Source organism: Mrakia frigida, assembly GCF_051309035.1.
Source record: "Mrakia frigida strain ATCC 22029 unplaced genomic scaffold BDY24scaffold_40, whole genome shotgun sequence".
NCBI classification, from domain to species: Eukaryota; Fungi; Basidiomycota; class Tremellomycetes; order Cystofilobasidiales; family Mrakiaceae; genus Mrakia; species Mrakia frigida.
The window spans coordinates 33,887-51,974 of record NW_027481241.1 but is presented as its reverse complement, the minus strand read 5'-3'; the positions used below and the strand labels follow the sequence as shown (position 1 = coordinate 51,974).

Here is an 18,088-nt window from a genome sequence, read left to right as displayed (position 1 = left end):
ACGGTGTTTCTATGCAGGTTCAGATAGGAAAGTTGGCCTACAACATAGGATTCCAGAGGAAAGCTCGAAGTTTGGTTCTGTTAATCCCTGCGGAGCCAGAAGACGAGCCCTCTCAACTTTTCAAGAGGGGAACCCTTTCGTCTTCGTTCTTCCACCCTCGACCCTTTTGTTAGTTTTCTACCCACCCTGCTTCAGCGTACACCCTTTCCCCTTCGACACCTTCATCCACTCGAGCACCAGCATAATCCGGAAACAGTGTATCGAAGGAAGGGAGGCCGAAGGAGGGAGAGCGAAAAGAGGAGGTGAAGGGAGGGGAGCGAGGTCGAGCTCTTTCGAGAGAGAGGTCAAGCTCGTAGGAGGAGTTGGGACTTCTCGAGGAGGAGGGGATGTAAGGGAGGAGGATAGAAGGGATACGCTGTTCTGGATTGGAGTGCTCGAAGAGGGATTGGACAAGGTGGGAAGGACGACTTCATAGGGAGAAATGCTGACCTTGCCCTCTTTTCCTTCCTCCCCTCCCTCCCTTCACCTTCACCTCTCCTTCGCTCAACCTCAACTTCCAACCCCCAGCAGCAAGATGGTTCGTTCTCTACACTCCTCTCTACCCTCTCGAGCACACAAGCTGACCTTCTCTCTATCCCTCTTCTTGCACAGACGAAAGTACGTAGACGATACGAAGACGAAGGGTCTCGGACGTCGTTGCTGTGATGCTGACCTTGCCGCTGTTCTTGCTGTATCGTCTCTCAGGGTACCTCCTCGTTGTAAGTTGCACCTTCCTCTCCATGCTAAGCTCAGGGATGTATAGTCGGTAGGTTCGAGGGCCGTTTGCTGATCGCTTCGTTTCCGCTCTTCCTTCGTCAATTCCATCGTTCACCTTCGCTCAAACCATCCCTCTCGACACAACCCATCCTCCTTCAAACAAACTACTACTCGAACCTCATCGGACCCGTTCTCGGCTCCTCCTCACCAACCCTATCCTCTCATCAACTCTGCCCTCTGTGCCTCCCTCGCCATCGTCAAATCAACCCTCGAACCCAAATCCTCGACCTCACCTTCCCTTCCTTCCTCCAACCCTCCCTCCTCTCCTTCCGCTCGTGATTCCTCCCTCACAGCGGTAAGCGACACACCAAGACCCACACCATCTGTCGACGATGCGGGTCCAGGTCCTTCCACAGGCAGCACAAGTTCGTTCCCGAATCCCTCCCCTTCAACCTTCGACGGCCTCACCAACGCCATTTTTCCTCCTCCACCACGTCCTGATTCCCTCTCCCTCTCCTCCCTCTCTCTCTCGTATCAGGTCGTGCTCCCAGTGTGGATACCCCGCGGCCAAGCTCCGAAGCTACAACTGGGGAGAGAAGGCTAAGAGGAGAAAGACCGTGAGTACTCGATCGAGCTTGGACTGTTTTGCGAGCTCGAGCTTTCTTTCCTTCCAGTCGAGCTGACCTCGATTCTCCTTGTCCCCCTTCTCGTCTCCTCCTACCAGACCGGAACCGGACGAATGCAGCACCTCAAGGATGTCTCCCGAAGGTTCAAGAGTTCGTACAACCCTTTCGCTCTTCCGTCTCCAACTCGTCGACCTCTCCCTCCCAAAGCCACCTCGACCTCTCCCTTCTCTCTCGCTGACTCCCTCCTCTCTCTCTCCTCGTGTTGTTCTTTCTCGTTCCCACAGACGGCTTCAGGGAGGGAACCGCTGCTACCAAGAAGGTCAAGGCTGTTGCCGCCTAAAATCGGATCCTACGATTGATGGTTTCTTTGGTTTCTCTAAACACGACTTGGGTGGAGGAGGAGGGAAAGGGGGAGCAGGGGAGGCTGGACGGGATCTGTATCGCAAGGCCCGTTCCATATCTACGATCCTCCTTCTCTCTGGGTACTTCGTCTGAGGAAAGGAGAAGGACACGAGGAGAGGAAGGGAGCGAGAGGAGGAGCGGAAGGGAATGTTGACCGTTGGAGTGCACGAGAAAACGAACGAATGCAATCTGAGTGCTGGTAGACGCGTCGAGAGTGAGGAAACCACAGATCTTGATCTCGGTTGTTGTTTTTCTTCGACCCCTTGGAAAAGAAGTCAATGACCGCACCTCTCGAAAACGAAGACGCGAAGCTCGCACTCTCCCCTCCTTCCCTTCCCTTCAACCGCCACTCCCCGACCCACCCACTCTCTCTTCTTCTTCCCCTTCGTTCACTCTACATCGAGCACAGATATCTCCACCTTTCGGATGCCACCCCGTTCCGATTCCGACGACGAGCGAGACGATCAAGCAGGAGACCTCCCTCCTCCTTCCACCTACCCAAACCTCAACACTGCGACTCAGGTCCGTTCTCTCCCTCCCTCTCTCTTTCCCTCGTTTTTCGGAGACGCTGACAGACGGATGAATGCCCGTGGTCACTCACAGGTTGCGAAGAATACCGTCCGACCTCGTTCTTTCCGAAGGAGTGTGAGCGGGCAAGTCGATTGTTCGAGGTCAGCTTCCCTCCTCCCTCCCTCCTTCTCCTTTCGCTTTCTCTACACCCTTACGTTCGATCGAGAAGCTCATCACCGTCATCTGCACCTTGATTCGAACAGGATCCTCACGAAAAGTAAGTTCCATCCTCGTATATGCGCCGATCCGAGTCGAGGAACGAAGAGGAACGAAACGAAGCTGACCTCTCTCTCTCTCCTCCCTCCTCCTTCCCTTCGTTCGTTTGTCCTGCCCAGCCTTCCTCAAGCCGACCTTCCGAGGAAAACAGAAGGAGATTGTAGAAGCTGCCGTGAGGGGCTGTGATGTTTTGGTGGTTGCGCCGACGGGGATGGGCAAGGTACGTCCGTGTGAAAAAGAGGACGGGAGGAAGGAGGAGAGAGACGCGAGCTCGAGAGGGAAGCAACTGAGGGAGAGAGAGGCGGGAGCTTACAGACGCCGCGTTTATTGTGCTCGTTGGATGGAAAACAGAGTATATGCTTCCAGGTTCCAGCTTGTGCAGAGGAGCATGGAGTGACGATCGTGGTTTCGCCGCTGTTGGGTGAGCTCGGTTTCGAGCTTGAGCTCGATGTTTCTCTATTCCCCGGGCTGAAGCTAATTCCTTCGCCTTCGACTTCGCTCTTCGTTGTAGCTCTGATGAAGAACCGTGAGGTCCCTTCAAGGTCGTTCGAGCTGAGAAGATCCGAGGCTGAGCTGACTCTCGTCGTCCGTTCTTGTTTGTAGAGGTCGCCACTCTTCGAGCTCTCAACATTCCCGTTGTGATGATCACGTCCGAGTCTACATATTCTGAGAAGCTCGCTGTGAGCTTCTTTCTCCCACTTCCCTTCTTTACCCTCGATCTCGAAGCTGATCCTTCTTCATTTCTCTCGAACAGATCACGAAAGACCTCGCCTCCGGTCATCCTCGAACTCGTCTCCTCTACACCACTCCCGAGACTCTCGTCAGCCAACAATTCACCAAGTGCCTTACGACAGTATGGGAGCAAGGAGAGCTCAACAGACTCGTGGTCGACGAGGCTCATTGCATCTCGGAATGGGTTCGTCGATTCGATTTCATTCGTCTCGAACGCGTCGAACTCGAGCTAATCTTCCCGCTCTTCTCTTCCATTAGGGATCAACCTTTCGACCTGAGTATCGAGCTCTTGGATTCTTCAGGAATCAGTACCCGGATGTGCCGATCATGGTGAGTTCCTTTGCTACCTCTCGAGTTTGAGTGAGTCGTCGCGTCGGACAAGACCAGCAGGGCTGACCGTCGTCCTTTCCTTTCGTTCGACGCAGGCTCTCACCGCCTCAGCGACCACCTTCGTCCAGGAGGATATCATCAAGCAGCTCAAGATGAATCGAGAGTACCTCTTCAAGTCGGTCGAACCCTTCAATCGAAAGAACCTCTTCTACGAGGTACGTCTCCACTCTACCTTCTCCTCTTCGCCCGATTCCTGACCTTCTTCCTCGCTTTTTCGCCTTTCTACAGGTCCGATATCGACCAACCTACGCCGGAGCAGATCACGGTCGTCTCAACGATCTCTCCACCTTCGTCGTCGCTCTCCAAAACCGATCCACCGCCTCCCAAGCCGCGTCCCAAATCAAAACTCCCGTCTGTGGAATCATCTACGCTAGGACCAAAAACATGTGCGACGATATTGCGAGTCATCTGAGGGACAAGGGAGTGAAGGCTGCTGGGTATCATCGAGGGATCAGACCGGGGATTCTGGAGAAGACGATGAAGGGTTGGATTGGAGGAGCGGGAGGGAGAGAGGCGGACAGGGTCGATGTGGTTTGTGCGACGAGTGAGTACCGTCTTTGGTGTGTGATTCTTCCTCTGAGAGTACGCTTGGCTGAACAAGATGCTGATCTTCTCTCGCAGTCGCCTTCGGAATGGTGAGTCGAGTCTTCGAGTTGAGAGGACGGGCAGAGGAACTGACGCGTCTTTGAATCGAACAGGGAATCGACAAGGCCGACGTTCGTTACGTGGTTCACTACGACATCCCCAAGAGCTTTGAAGGATACTACCAGGAGACAGGTAAGTCGCTTCTCTCTCGTCTCGACGACGCGCCGCTGAGCTGACTTTTCTTCGTCCTTCCTCTTGCAGGTCGTGCCGGTCGAGATGGTCTCGTGAGTACCTCCTTCGCTTCTCTCAAATAATCACCACGCCTGACCAGCTTCTTTTATGATCACCAGGCTTCGAAATGCATCCTCTACTACTGTGAGCTTTTCCCTCGTCGAAGCACTTCGTCTCCTACTCGCGACGTCCGCTGAGCCTTCTCCTCGTTGTTTCCTGCTTCAGCTCGAGAAGACGGCCTCAAGATCCAGAGTCTCGTCTCTCAGGAGAAGGGTAAAGGGAAGAAGAAGGACTCGTTTCCGGAGGGAGGAGAGGAACGGGGAGAGGAGAGCCTGACTGCTGTGAGTTTTTTCCTTCTCCTCGTATCTCCAACTCTGCTGACGAGCCTTCGCTTTCTGTCGCTTCGCAGCTCATCAAACTCGCCGAGAGTACCACGCTGTGTCGACACATTGCCGTCTGCCGCTTCTTTGGAGAGAGGATCAACGAGGCAGATCCAGTGATGCTCAAGGCTTACTGCTCAGGGATGTGCGACGTGAGTCTCTTCGGTGCTTCTTTCATCCCTCACTTCCGACGGTCGGCTGACTGAGACTCTCTCGCTTTCTCAGGTCTGCAAGTCTCCCGATCGAGTCAAAAAATGGAAGGAAGCTCTTTCCTCCGAGGAGTTCGTCGCGTCTCAACGACCGCAAATCGAACGAGTCACCTCAGGGTTCGACACAGGACCCGATTCAGATCTTCCAGCTCCTCCCAGCGACGGATTCGACCCAGACCTCCTCGATCCGGAACCTCTCTTTGCTCCTCCTTCACCCGTCGAAGCTGCTTCCAACACTGCTTCCAAACCGGACGACAAACCGCCCATCATCGATCTCGACAGTACGGACGAAGAGGACGACGACGACATGCCTGTGGTCATCGAATCTCTCTCTACACCTCGATTCGCTCCTCCACCGCCGCCCTCTCGTCCGAGCGCTCTCGCAGGTCGTTCGTCGGAGTTCAACTCGATACCAGCGCCGAGCTCGTCGTCGAGACCGAGACCGAGGGAGCCGCTGGTTGAGGGAGATGCGAACGGGAACGCTGAGGCTGGACCTTCTCGACAGTGGAAGAAACCGAGAGTCGAGAACCCTTTTCCTTCGGCTTGGGTTCCTCCTCCTCCTCGTTCGTCAGCTGCTCCCACTTCGAGTAAACGTGAGTCCCTCTTCGCCTTCTCGTTCTCAACTTCTTCCCGCTCAAGTTTGTTCACTAACTTTCGTTTTCTCTCGTCCAGCAGCTGTTTACTCCGTTGCTGCTCGAAAGGTCGGATCTCAACACACGTTCAAGACTCCTTTCAAGACTGGACTCGACATCCCAGCAGTCTCGACGTCGCAGGGTTCGAAGAAGGGAAAGGAGAGAGCTGCTCCTCCTCGTTAGTCTCGTCCTCTTGTTCCCGTTCCCCTCCTTTCAGACCGACTTACTGACTCTTTCGCTCTTGAATCTCTTCTTATAGGTCCACCCGCCAACCGAGAGCCCATCGAGGTCGACGACGAGGAGGAGGACGAGGACGACGATGCCGATGCTACGCTCAAGCTCACAGGTGGTTTCTCTCAGAAGATACCTGTGAGTCCTCTCCCTCTGTCCTCCCGTTCGCTCTTCGCCTCCTTCGCTGACTCCCTTTTGATCCTCTCGCAGCCTCAACTTCGCGAAACAGGTCTCCGGTCTCTCGCAAAGGAACTACGTCTGTCCTTGGTCGAGTCTCCGACGGCGGATCTGGTTTGGGAGTGGGTCGGGTCGAAGGAGAGGACAGGGTCAAAGGAGACGAGGTTCGTTCGGTCCCTCTTCTTTTTTCTCGCTTTGCGGGCTAACGCAAGCTCTTCTCTTACATTTGCGCTTTCAGGACGGTGTTCGCTCGGAAGACTGGAGCGGAGTTGGAGTTCGGTTCGTCCAAATCGGCCTTCCTGCCTGCTTCTCTCATTCGCTCAACTGACCTCCCCTCTTCCTTGCAGATCTCGTCTCTATGAGCATATCAGCCGAAGGCTACTCGAGTCGGTACGTCTCTCTCCCTCTGTCCTTTCTCCCATCTCCCACCACGAATTGACCTGTTTCTTCCTTCGTGCGAGCAGTCTCTCCGGTGCTGTGACGGGAATCAAGCTCCTTCGAAAAGGAGCGTCTACCATCGCTCTACTCGACCGGATCTCCAACAACGACCTCGGAGAGGACGAGGAAGAGCAGGACGACGATGACTACGCCGGGTTGAGCGAGCTGAGGGACTCGATGGGGATCTTGAGGAGGTTGCTGAAGAGGTAGTTTTGGTTTGAACGCGGACGCGACGAGAGGAGGGGAAGGAGACGCTTTGCTTTGCTTTTTAAACGACTTGGACGAGTGAACGAGGGATACAACATGAGCATGGATCGATCGATTAAGTGATGCCGGGAAGTAGGCTAGGATACGTAGAGTAGGGAAGCAAAGAAGGAGGGTGAGAGAGAGCGAACGAGTGTGGGCGGTCGGACGAGACGAAGCAAGATTGCCTATGAAGAAACAAAAACAACAAATAAACGAGTAGTCTACGAGAGAGAGGAAATAACGAGGAAACGAGAAAGCTATGTCTACTGAGGTCGGGTTCCTTTCGACGTCTCGCCGTTCGTTCGTCGTCGTCGTTTCGAGAAGGAGAAAGAGGCTGGAGAATGAACTGAGAAGAGAAGGCAAGAAAGAGGGAAAGGTGGCAGGTTTTGGTTGGAGGTTCAACTCATGCGAAGGAATGATCTCGTTCCCAGCTGGGCTTGGAGAAAAAGAGAGGAGAGAAGACGAGGAAGAGAATTGATCGATCGCCCCTCCTTTCGATCCCCTTCAAAGATCCCTTTTGCTCCGAGACCCTTCGAGAGGCGACGAGAGGCTCGTAGGGATGGGCAGGCACGAGGTGAGCGACAGTTTGAAGCGAGATGATGGACGTTGCGGATCTAGAGGAGCGAGCGAAGCGAAGAGGGACCGTTTCGAGTCGAGCTGCGTTCGGTTGAGAAAGTTCAACTTTTCGACGTTGGAACGTAAATAATCTACGAATGGGGATACACATAGGTGTGCTCTACATATTCAAGTAATAATTGCTGAGGTACTGGAGCAGAAAGACAGAGGACGGGGGCGACAGTTTCGAGTTCGATCCGACGCGTCGTCGGTTTGGGCCTTCTTCCGAGCGGGACGAGCCAGCGGTTCTACGAGAGCACGAAGGAATCTGGAAGCAGACCAGACGGTGCGGAAGCAGAAAAACAGTCAGTGTCCAGGTCGTGCTCGAGGCGTCAAGTCGAGCGGGAGGAAGAAGAGATTCAAAACGACTCACGCTTGTCGAATCAAACGCGAGGTCCCAGACCTCTCTCCCCTCGAACCGACAACAGGATCTTCCAACCAGGCATCCCCTCCACGAGCACCCTAACCCCAAACGTTCCTCTCCTTCGAAGTGCTACCAAACTCCGCCTCAGACAACGGAGCGCAGACGTCTCGCAAGAACGACGCTTTCGGGTTGGTCGAGAGGATCGTGTGGGCTCGAGCGAACTCGTCACGGATCCGTCGAGAGGTCTCCTGGGTGATCTGTTGGGTGCAGTTCTGGAGACGGAAGAGAAGAAAGAACGAAAGGAAGAACAGGTGGGTCGTCAGGTTGAGAAAAAGAAAACTCCAACGCGTCGCGTCGTTTCACCTTCCCCTCTTCTTGCTCTCCTCAAGGGAGGAAGGAAACGAATAAATTCAAAACACTCACCTTATGCCACTCAAACGGATCCCTCACCACCAAATCCGCGTGCACCCACTTCGCCAACTGCTGCGACTCCTGCCCTCCCTCCCTCCCCTTCCCTTCCTCCGCCAAACACCAATCCAACCCACCCTTCTCCACCTCACTCCCAATCTTCCTAATCCAAACTCCTCCGAACCCGCTCCCCTGAACCTTCTCGACCCCCTCCATTCCCTCCTCTAGCCTCCTCGCAAACCCACCCTCCAACGGACTAACCGCTCCCTCCTTCCAACTGAACCTGTTCCCTCTCCATTCCTCCCCCGTCTCTCCAGCGTAGAACTTGAAGAACCCTTTCACAAGCTCTCCGACGTCGACGTTTTGGTTCCGGTCCGTCCAGAGGTCGATTTCGGAGGGAGGAAGGGAGGAAAGAGGAGCGTAGGTGGTGTTGATTTTGATGATTCGGGGAGGTTTGTCTCGAAGGTGGAGGTGGGTTGTTGGGGTTTTAAGACGCGTTAGGAGGGATGGCGATTGGAGGTTTGGGAGGAGTGAGTGGAGGTTGGTTGAGGGAGTCGAGGAGGGAAGTTGGTGGATGGGAGCTTGCAGGTAGGCGAGGCAGAGGAGTTGGATGGTGTAGGAAGAGAAGGAAGTGCCTCCCTGTTGTCCAGAGCTGAAGATAGGAGAAAAAGAGGGCGTTAGGTTCGGATTTGGGTTGCGGAGGAAAGACAAAGACGGAGGAGGGACGAACGGATCGTTGATGTTTCTCGTCGACGCCCACTTCTTGACGGCGTGAATGAGAGGTCGAAGAGTATGAGGAGAGATTTGGAAGTAGGAGAGAAGCCAGGTACTGTTGTTGACTCCTCCAAGGTTGTTGCAGCTGGGGAAGGAGGAGAGGAGAGGGCGACGAGTCAGGAACCACGCGTCGCAACGAACGCGTCGACGAACTTTCGACCGCTCGTCAATCGAGCTCAACAGCTCAACAGCTGAGCAAGAATAAGAAAAATCTCTGCTCACTTGATGTCCACGTCAATCCCCGATATGGGATCCACAAACTTGACTGCAAAGCAAAACGAGTGAAGGTCAGCGTTCGTTCGTTTCCCTTTCCTCTCCTCCCGATCTTCCACACAAGCGAGCACTTACCAACCGGCACCTTAGCCCACGGAATAGCTTGCACCTCCTTCATACTCCTCGCCAGCTTCACCGCCAGCTTATGCATGTCGTACGGCGCCTGCCTCTGCACGAACAACTTCGGATCATCAAACCCTGCAGGATGATCCCCATCTCGAATCGCGAGGTCCAGATCGGACGTTTCCCCGTCGGCTCCGACTGCTACGGATCCGAAGGGAACGACGGTGTACTGAGGACCGAGGCCGGAGACGAGGTGGGAGAGCTCGGCGAGGAGATTGTTTCGTTTGGCGATTCGGAGAGGGGAGGGTTGGCTTGCCTGGAGGGAAGAAAGAGAAAGAGAGGTTTAGGAACCGAAACGCGACTCGGCATGTAGAAGAAGAAAAGAGGGTACGAACGATCCACGATTTGAGGATCTCCTTGTGAAGCTCGTTCCCTGCTTCGAGGACGGAGGGAGGAACGGTTCCTCTCGGGTCGAGAGGGACGTCGCTGGGTTTGGACCTCTTGGGCGGAGGAGATGGTGTAAATGTCGACTTAGGTACCGATAAGGGCTGGGCTTCAGCGACGGGGGTGGTGACGACGGGTGGGTTTGATGGTTTGGAGGAAGAGGGGAAAAAGGAAGCTGCCGGCGAGGACGTCGACGTCGACGATGTCGATGTCGAGGGAGAGGGAGTAGGTTTGGATATCGATGCAGATGGAGGAAGGGGAAGGGACTGGGAAGTTGATGGCATCGCTTTCTTCTTGGCAGCGTAGAGTTCCAACCAGTTGAGTGCTGGTGCTTTGGCAGGAGGAGGAGGGAGCGAACTCGAGGTGACTTTGGATACGGGACGTTGAGGGAGAGAGGAGGAGCTGTCGAGGTTTATTTTTGCAAGTTTGGCGACCTTCTTGAGTTTACTTGGAGTTGGTTTCACAGATCCTGCGAGATCAGCGAGGACGGGCGACGAGTCAAGAAAGGAAACGGAAGGAAGGGAGGAAGGAGGAGGTCAGCTCGACTTCATCTTTTCCCCCCTTCCTCCAAAGCTCACCATCTCACTCCTCCTCCCAAAGATTCGAAAGAAAGAAGAAAAAAAACTCACCCTGAGCCTGCTTCGTCGCAACCACCGTCTTCTTCGATCCCTTCGTACGGCTCAAGAACGAAAGCGGCGCCTTCGATGGCTTCGACGAGCTTTTCGACATCGACTTGACGCTCGAAGCCTTCTTGATCATGGCCGAGGCACCAGAAGCAGCATGTTGGGACGGCGAAGAGCTGAACGCCCGAACGAGCAGGATCGAGGAAGGGGACGACAGCGTGGGAGAAAGAGAACCCCGAGGAAGAGAAGGAAGGAAGGAGTTGGGAGGGGAAGTCGATGCGAGCTCGAAAAAGGAAGCCCTTCCCCCGATCCGAGCTCACCGTCCTTGCCGACCGTTTCTGTCTCGATTTCTACGAGAGGTGGTCCCCGTTGGAAGGGAGAGACCTCAGCTTCCGACAGCTCAGAAAAAGAAACGTTTCCGAGAGCGTGAGGTTACGAGAGAGAGAGAGCCGGACGAGTCGAGCGACGACGACGAAAGGACGAGAAGGACGATCAAATACAGACCCAGTTTCCAAGAAGAGAGCGAGTAGTAACATAAGACGTAAAGGGAGAGTGGAAATGCCATGGTAGGTAGGTGGTGCTGGTGATGGTTGGTGGATCGCGTCGTAAAGTCCGACGACGCGCTACGAGTTGGTTGTGAGAGAGAGAGAGAAGCGACAACGTGCGAGGAAGAGAAGGAATAAAGAAAGAGGGAGCGACCTAGACTAGACTAGAAAGTGGGAAACCTTGGCGAATATATAGTGAACAGCAAAAGCGAGAGAGGAGAGAGCAGCGACGTCAAAATGAAGTGAAACAGGAAAGGGACTGAAACGCGAAATCTAAGGGAGACCGTATCGCTCTCCAGCCTTCCTAGCCATGATGGCTGAGGTGGGACCGAGGAGTCGAGTGAAAGCCTTCTCCGAGAGAGTAGCGACTCTGAGCTTGCCTCCGATCGCTCGGACGGTGGCGGCTCGAGGAGCTCGATTGATGAGGGCGAGTTCTGGAGAATCCAACGAAAACGAAGGTCAGCTTCAGTGTCTTCTTCCTTCTCGTACCTCTCAAGATAGTCGACTGACCTCCAAAGTAATCTCCCTTGGAGAACTCCGCAACGACCATCTCCTGGAAACTTCCGTCCAACTGCCTGGCCTTCTTGGTGAACTCTGCTCGTCCGCTCTCGATGAGGAAGAAATCCTCTCCAATTTCTCCCTCCACGATGACGGTCTGTCCAGCCTCGTAGGTCCTCGTCTCCAGAGCGTCGGCGATCTTGGCTCGCTCGTAGGGCTCGAGTCCTTCGAGGATCTTGATGGAGGAGAGGAACGACTCGTACATCTTTCTCTTGGTCGAGGTGTGGTCGAGGAGGATGGTTCGGAAAGTGATTCGGTCGAGAGCCCAGAGGATGGAAGGGGTGGTGGCGACGATGGAGGCGGATCGAGGAGCGCTGGAGAAGGAAAGGACGAGGAGGGAGACGAGACGACGTGAGGTCAGCGAACGAGCTTCTTCCAAGACCGATCCCTTCTGCAGTCAAACATCGAAGAAACTGAGCTACTCACTTGTACATCAAAGCGAGATCTCCGAACGACATTCCCTTGGTGTTGGTGAATACCTTGGTTCCCAGCTCTGTCGTCGCGGCGTCGTCCTTTCGAACGTACACGTCCAAGCTTCCCTCCTCGACGATGTAGAAGTAATCTCCGACGGCTCCCTGCTCGATAACCAACTCCCCAGGGTTGACCTTCTTCTCCTTCATAGCACTCAAAACATCCTTCTTCTGCTCGTCGTCGAGGTTCCTGAAGAGGAAGTTGGAGGCGATGGAGAGCTCGATTCGTTGAAGCTGTTGAGCTGTCTTTGGGTAGACGGGGAGCTTGGGTCGCTCGCTGTCTCCCGCTCCGTTTCCGTTGGCGGTAGGGATGAGGGATTCGGCTGAGACGGAGGTTCGTCGACCGGCTGAGAAGCCTGGAGGGAAGGAGGGAGTGTTGAGGTGGTTGGACGAGGACAGGTTGGAAGTTGGAGGGAAGGTGGACTGAGAAGGGGAAGAAGCCGTTGAGGAGTTGTTCTCGTCTTCGGAGACCGAGGTGAGAGGAGTGGAGTCTACTCCGAAGGGTCCAGAGGTGAAGAGCGAGTTTGCAGCTGCCGTGTTGAGGGCTGAACCTCGTCGAGGTTGGTTGGGAGGAGGAGCGCCGTTGGAGGAGGAGGAAGCGGCGCCGTTGGGGGAGGAACCGTTGGCAGGTCGAGAGGTAGGAGAGGAGGGGACGTGGCTGTTGTTGCTTGGAGATCTGAAGGAGGAGGAGGAAGGTCGAGAGGCGAGTCGCTGGTGAAGGTAAAGAAGCGTGGAGAGAAGGAAGTGAGACACGAGGAAGAACGATTAGCTTCAACTGGACAAAAACGGATAGAAGGAAGCGAAGATGGTTGTAGAAGCAGAGGGACGGTGTGGGGTTCTCCTGGGAGAGTCCAATGACAAAAGCTCTGCAAGCTGTGGGTGTAGATGCGAGCTCGTTCCAGGGAGGGAAGGAAGGCGACTCGAGCTAGAACCCAGCCATCTCGATCTCGTTCGACGACGTCTTCCTTCCCTTCCCTTCTTTTCAAACTTCCTACAGCAAGCTCGCACCGATAACCTGCACCGCCTACGCAACTCTCCGTGCTACTCTCCTACCCAGATCGAGGGCAGAAAGGGCGAGAGAAGGAGAAGGGACAGAGGACGAAGGGAAGGGAAACGTTGTGCTGACCTCTTCCTTGAGCTTTGACGCTGCCCAGTCGAAGATGACCTGATACGTGTCCTGACTTGAAGAACTCTCGACGTGGTGTATGAGCTGCTGAATGACGGATTGATGAGACGACATCCTGAGAAGGAAGGGAAAGGGAGGAAGGGAAGTGATGGAGGATGGCAAGGAAACGAGTGTTTCGAAACGAGAGAGGGCTGGATCCGGAATCGATCATCACGTCGTCGAGCCCATACGAGCCTCTCGTCTCCAAAAAAGATTTGGAACCCATCTGAGATCGATGAAAGGAGATCGAGGAACGACGGTGACACGAAAAAGGCTCAAAAAAGGCGAGGCATCACGACTGAAACCGACGCGGGCAAGGAGACGACCGTCTCCCTCCCCCTTAATTCTGATCTTCTTCAACTTCCTCTTACAAGACTTGTAAAGAATTGACCCTATTTTGTCAAAAGGTTTTGATTGTGAGCCTCTGAGGAAGGTAGGAAGGCGTGAGGGAGTCCGAAGGACGCGCACGAGACGCGCGTCGAGATCTCGACTTTCTGCGAGTCTCGCTCGATTTTTGAGGATCATTTCACTTCCGTGAGTTAAAATGACTGAAAAAAAAAATAAGTTGGGGAAAGCTTTGCCAGAGGGCTATGCAATGAAGACGAGCTGAGAAGCTGAAGTGAGGTGAGGAGAAGGGGGGACCAGAGCCAACCGCCAGCGAGAAAGCGAAAAAAATAAGGCTGGAAGTCAGATTCAGAAAGAGAACACTATGATTAATACACCATCGAAGGTTTAGAACCGAGAATCAGCGTCACAGCCGAGACGAGAAGAGAGACGAGAGGAGGAGGGCCAGCTCTCGGCTTTCGAGCTGACCTTCACTCCCATCTCCCTCCTTCCCTTCTTTTCCCTTCTTTCCTCTCGGACTTCAGCTAAACATGTGGGAACGGACTCTTCAAGATCTCATCCGAGTGAGTACAGCTTCTCTGAATACATACGATAGAAGCACGAGCGAGCTGGCCGAAACTGACGATGAGCTCCCTCCTTCCTTCCCCCCTCCCTCCCTTCTCTTCTTTCTCTCTCCTCCAGGGTCTGCGAGCCAACACTTCCAAACCTCAAGCTCAGCTCGATAAGTTTCTTCAAGAGGCCATCGAGGAGATCAGGAAGGAGCTTCGAGGAGGAGATATGGATCTCAAGGCAGGAGCCGTCCTTAAGATGGTCTACGTCAGTTGAACCGTCCCTCCGTCTTCCCTTCCTTCCTTCCTCTTTCTCGAGCTCATTCTCTCCGTACCCTCACTTTCTTCCTACAGCTCATGATGCTCTACCCTGTCACACCTCCTCCCTCGTTCTCTTTCCACGTCGTAGAGGTCATGTCGTCGCCAAAGTATCATCTCAAGGAGGTCGGATATCTCGCTGCAGAGGGAGCCTTCCCTGAAGGAACAGAGGAGGTCGTTCTGACTGTCAACGGTATCAAGAAGGTGAGTAACAGCGTCTTCTATCGTCTGAGCAGGTTATCTCGAGCTTGCACTGCTGCCCGCTCTGTCGCTGGAGCCTTCTCGCTGACCTGAGCTCCCTCCCTCCCTCGGCCTAGGACCTGCTCTCCCCTTCGCATTTCCTTCCTCAACTCGCTTTGACTGGTCTCTCCTCCATTGTCAACGGTCCTCTCGCCAGAGATCTCTCCCATGATATTTCGTCGCTGCTCACTCACTCGAGACCTCAGGTGTGTTTCGTCCCTCTCTCCCTTCCTCCGAGCTCAACTCCTCACCTCCGCCCTCTTTCTCTCGCCTCGCCTTCACAGGTTCGAAAACGAGCCGTTCTTTGCATGTACAGAGTTTTCGAGAAGTATCCCGACGCTCTCAAGGACAACTTCTCTCGTCTCAGTGATCGTCTCGAGGACGAAGACCAAGGTCTGTCTGGTCGTCTGCTCTCCTTCCCTCCCTCCTTTGAGCTCACCCTTCTCCCTGTTCCTCGACCCCCCAGGCGTCGTCTCTGCTACCATTAACGTCCTCACTGAACTCGCTCGCAAGAACGCCAAGAACTATCTCCCTCTTGCTCCTCAGCTCTTCGACATTCTCTCGAAATCGCAGAACAACTGGATGCTGATCAAGGTCGTCAAGCTGGTTCGTCTCTCTCTCTCTCTGCCGTCCTCGTTCGACCCCGCTCATCTTCTTCTTTTACTCCTTCGTCTGCAGTTCTCCCTTCTTACTCCTCACGAGCCACGTCTCATTCGGAAGCTACTCCCTCCCATCACGAACCTCATCACCACGACACCTGCGATCTCCCTCCTCTACGAGTGCGTTCGGACCTGCATCACCGGAGGCATGCTCGACGACAGTGAAGCTGGAGAGGCTTTGGCTCGGGTATGCGTAGGAAAGCTGAGTGGGTTCTTGGAGGATGATGATCAGAACTGTGAGTCGGTGTCGTTTGGTTCAAGATCGAGAAGGGAGGGTTCGAGCTGAGTGCTGACCGACGCGACTTTCGTCCGTCCTTCGATCTTCAGTGAAGTACATCGCTCTCCTGGCTCTCGTCAAGATCATTCCAACTCATGCTCATCTTCTCGAGGACTACCAGGAGGTCGTACTGAAGAGCGTCGACGATGCGGATCTGAGTATTCGGTTGCGAGCTCTCGATCTCGTTCAAGCCATGGTGCGTTGCGGCCACCTCCTCCCGTCTCTCAGAGCCGCCTGGTCTGACTGATATCCGACATTCTTATCTCTCAGGCAAATCGACGAAACATCCAACCCATCGTCGATCAACTCGTTTCAGCTCTCCTCCCTCCCTCTGCCGCTCCCACAACCTCAGCCGTCAACTCCCTGCTTTCCACCCTCTCCTCCTCCCAAAATATCGCTCCTCTCGCCGCTTCCCCTTCTCCGACCCTCCTCACTCCCTCCTACCGTCTCGAACTCACCAACCGGGTCCTCGCCATCGGATCAGCAGATACGTTCTCGTCCATTCCTTCGTTCGAGTGGTACCTCGCCGTTCTGATCGATCTCGCCTACATCTCGAGAGTCAACGTCGGAAAGGAGATCGGGAGGCAGATCAGGGAGGTTGTCGGACGGGTGAAGAGTGTGAGGGAGAAAGCTGTGGAGCTGTTGGGTGGGTTGATCAGGGATCAGGCTTTCTTGGAGGGTGCAGGGAAGGACGCTGGTTTGGGATGGGACCAGGTGTTGGAAAGTGCTGTTTGGGTGTGTGGGGAGTTCTGCGAGTGAGTAGCCGGGGTTTCAATAGTGTGCTGGAGATTGGGAGTAGACGAAACTTATATCGAACCCGAAACTGACGCGTCGCCTTTCTCTCGTTTCTCAGATTCCTTCCCTCGCCGCCCCAGATGGTTCTCCTGCTGCTCACTCCCCCGATCTCGAAACTTCCTCCCTCCACAATCGCCATATGTCTTCACGCTTCGGCCAAGATTTTCGGACATTGGGCAGCTCAGAAAGCTGAGCGATGGGACGGAGACGATTCGAGCGGTGATCTTCTCGAGGTCCGAAGAGTCGTCGACAAGGTCGTCGAAGGATTGGAGATCTTCAAGACTTCGCCAGACTCGGAGGTTCAAGAACGAGTGAGTTCCTTCACTCTACTTCGATGTCTTTCACCTGAAAGTACGAGACTTACCTTCTCTCGTTGTTTTTCTTCGAAGGCTCTCAACATCCTGCATCTCTTTTCCTTCATCCTCGCCGACCTCTCCTCCTACGTCGCTCCTCCTCCATCCATACCACCACCTCCGGAAGATCCCGACGCTTTCCCATCCTCTCGACCCTCCTCTCCCGTCAACTCAACTCCAACCCATCCCAAATCCCTCCTTCTCCTCTCTCCGCTCTTCACCGCCGCCTACGCTCTCCCTCCCGTCTCTTCTCGAGCTCAAAGCTCTATCGCACCTCCCGAAGGTCTGGATCTCGATACTCCGATGTACGACTGGTCGACGGAACTCGCCGAGGAGGAGCGGGAAGGAGGGGATAGCGGGAGCGAGAGCGATCTCGAGGGAGCTGGGAGGGGAATTATGCGAGAGGGTGCTGCGAGCGGGAGCGGTGGTAGGAAGAGGACCGAGGAAGAGGAGGAATTGAGGCGGGTCGTGGCTGCTGGTGCGAAGGGGAAGGGCAAAGGGAAGAAGGGGAAGAAAACGGCGGAGGAGGAAGAGGAGAAGAGGAAGGTTCGTCGTCGCGTCTTCGATCTCTCTGTTCAACGTCTCGCAGAAGCTGATTGTCCGCTTCTTCTTCTTTTTCTCTCTTGCAGAGGAAGGCTGCGAGATTGGCGAGACAACGAGCCGACCCTTACTACATCAACGACGCAGATGAGCTCGATTTAATTCCCGTCGTCAAGCTGGATCTCGGAAACATCATGAACGGAGGTTCGTAGCTCTTCCCTTTACTCCTCTCGCTGTCCTCGAACTGACTTTTTTTTCTCTTTGCTCTTCTCTTCAGGTGCCTCCTCTTCGACACCCAAACTCAAATCTCCTCGTCCGCCTACTCCTCCTCCACCTCAAATCGACCGAGATGGCGAGATGCCTGAAGGCGCATCCGCTTCCTCCTCCTCCCCTCCTCCTCCAAAACCATCGAATCGAAAGAGCTCCGACGAGCCTCGTTTAGCCGATATTCAACTCGATCTCGGTCGTCGTGGTGGAGATCTCGCTCCAAGCGGAAGCAGCTCGAATGCTGGTCGGTCCCGTTCTTCAGGAGGAGGAGGGTTCGAGGAGTATCAGGACGGAGACGTCGAGCAGGAGCAGGAGTCTTCTTCTTCGAGGGTTCAGGAACCTGTGATAGCTGCTCCTGCGACTGGGGATGATGTCGAGGTGGTGAAGGTAGTCAAGAAGAAGAAGAAGAAGGTGAAGGTCGAGGAGGGAGCTGGGAAGGTGAGTTTAATCCGTTCGTTCGTCCTCGCGTCGTTTTCGTCTTCTGATCGCTGACTCTCTCTCGTTCTCTTGATTCTTTCAGGGTGATGAGGAGAACGGAGTTGAGACGAAGGTGGTGAAAAAGAAGAAGAAGACTCCGAAGTGAGAGTTCGGAGAGAGTTGATTGATGACTTTGACGATCTCAC

At 54.5% G+C, this 18,088-nt stretch overlaps 6 protein-coding genes across 6 annotated transcripts; 4 read left to right on the top strand and 2 right to left on the bottom strand.

The window, feature by feature from the left end:
* The first annotated feature begins 327 nt into the window (after window positions 1-327).
* Window positions 328-2,042, top strand: RPL37A (60S ribosomal protein eL37 RPL37A). The gene is made up of 7 exons (XM_076636504.1): window positions 328-577; window positions 652-657; window positions 745-758; window positions 1,110-1,181; window positions 1,295-1,373; window positions 1,481-1,532; window positions 1,667-2,042. The coding sequence occupies exons 1-7, from the start codon at window positions 482-484 to the stop codon at window positions 1,720-1,722; spliced, it is 375 nt and encodes a 124-aa protein (XP_076492881.1). The 5' UTR covers window positions 328-481; the 3' UTR covers window positions 1,723-2,042.
* Window position 2,043: 1 nt separating this feature from the next.
* Window positions 2,044-6,933, top strand: BDY24DRAFT_208969 (RecQ family ATP-dependent DNA helicase). The gene is made up of 24 exons (XM_076636503.1): window positions 2,044-2,306; window positions 2,388-2,455; window positions 2,558-2,571; window positions 2,690-2,790; window positions 2,922-2,991; window positions 3,082-3,096; window positions 3,174-3,250; window positions 3,325-3,486; window positions 3,561-3,632; window positions 3,728-3,847; window positions 3,921-4,236; window positions 4,314-4,327; window positions 4,391-4,469; window positions 4,539-4,561; window positions 4,628-4,652; window positions 4,734-4,849; window positions 4,918-5,040; window positions 5,114-5,690; window positions 5,773-5,907; window positions 5,989-6,098; window positions 6,171-6,301; window positions 6,376-6,416; window positions 6,485-6,527; window positions 6,602-6,933. The coding sequence occupies exons 1-24, from the start codon at window positions 2,211-2,213 to the stop codon at window positions 6,783-6,785; spliced, it is 2,712 nt and encodes a 903-aa protein (XP_076492880.1). The 5' UTR covers window positions 2,044-2,210; the 3' UTR covers window positions 6,786-6,933.
* A 965-nt stretch (window positions 6,934-7,898) lies between these two features.
* Window positions 7,899-10,521, bottom strand: BDY24DRAFT_418600 (nucleotidyltransferase domain-containing protein; the record flags this gene model as incomplete). The annotated part of the gene is made up of 7 exons (XM_076643879.1): window positions 7,899-8,072; window positions 8,224-8,860; window positions 8,939-9,067; window positions 9,205-9,247; window positions 9,331-9,634; window positions 9,714-10,231; window positions 10,392-10,521. 7 exons carry the CDS (start codon window positions 10,519-10,521, stop codon window positions 7,899-7,901), a joined length of 1,935 nt encoding a protein of 644 aa, XP_076492879.1.
* Window positions 10,522-10,862: 341 nt separating this feature from the next.
* On the bottom strand, window positions 10,863-13,244 carry BDY24DRAFT_402226 (cyclic nucleotide-binding domain-containing protein). Its single transcript, XM_076642170.1, has 4 exons — window positions 13,085-13,244; window positions 11,915-12,669; window positions 11,441-11,802; window positions 10,863-11,364 (listed from the first exon to the last, which is right to left on the bottom strand). Exons 1-4 carry the CDS (start codon window positions 13,196-13,198, stop codon window positions 11,204-11,206), a joined length of 1,392 nt encoding a protein of 463 aa, XP_076492878.1. The 5' UTR covers window positions 13,199-13,244; the 3' UTR covers window positions 10,863-11,203.
* A 692-nt stretch (window positions 13,245-13,936) lies between these two features.
* APL5 (Apl5p) lies at window positions 13,937-17,604 on the top strand. The gene is made up of 12 exons (XM_076636502.1): window positions 13,937-14,031; window positions 14,150-14,284; window positions 14,371-14,538; window positions 14,652-14,780; window positions 14,859-14,967; window positions 15,041-15,180; window positions 15,253-15,469; window positions 15,561-15,706; window positions 15,781-16,265; window positions 16,364-16,616; window positions 16,695-17,204; window positions 17,288-17,604. Exons 1-12 carry the CDS (start codon window positions 13,999-14,001, stop codon window positions 17,408-17,410), a joined length of 2,448 nt encoding a protein of 815 aa, XP_076492877.1. The 5' UTR covers window positions 13,937-13,998; the 3' UTR covers window positions 17,411-17,604.
* Window positions 17,294-18,087, top strand: BDY24DRAFT_402224 (uncharacterized protein). The gene is made up of 3 exons (XM_076642169.1): window positions 17,294-17,402; window positions 17,476-17,903; window positions 17,986-18,087. Exons 1-3 carry the CDS (start codon window positions 17,393-17,395, stop codon window positions 18,046-18,048), a joined length of 501 nt encoding a protein of 166 aa, XP_076492876.1. The 5' UTR covers window positions 17,294-17,392; the 3' UTR covers window positions 18,049-18,087.
* The last annotated feature ends 1 nt before the right edge of the window (window position 18,088 follows it).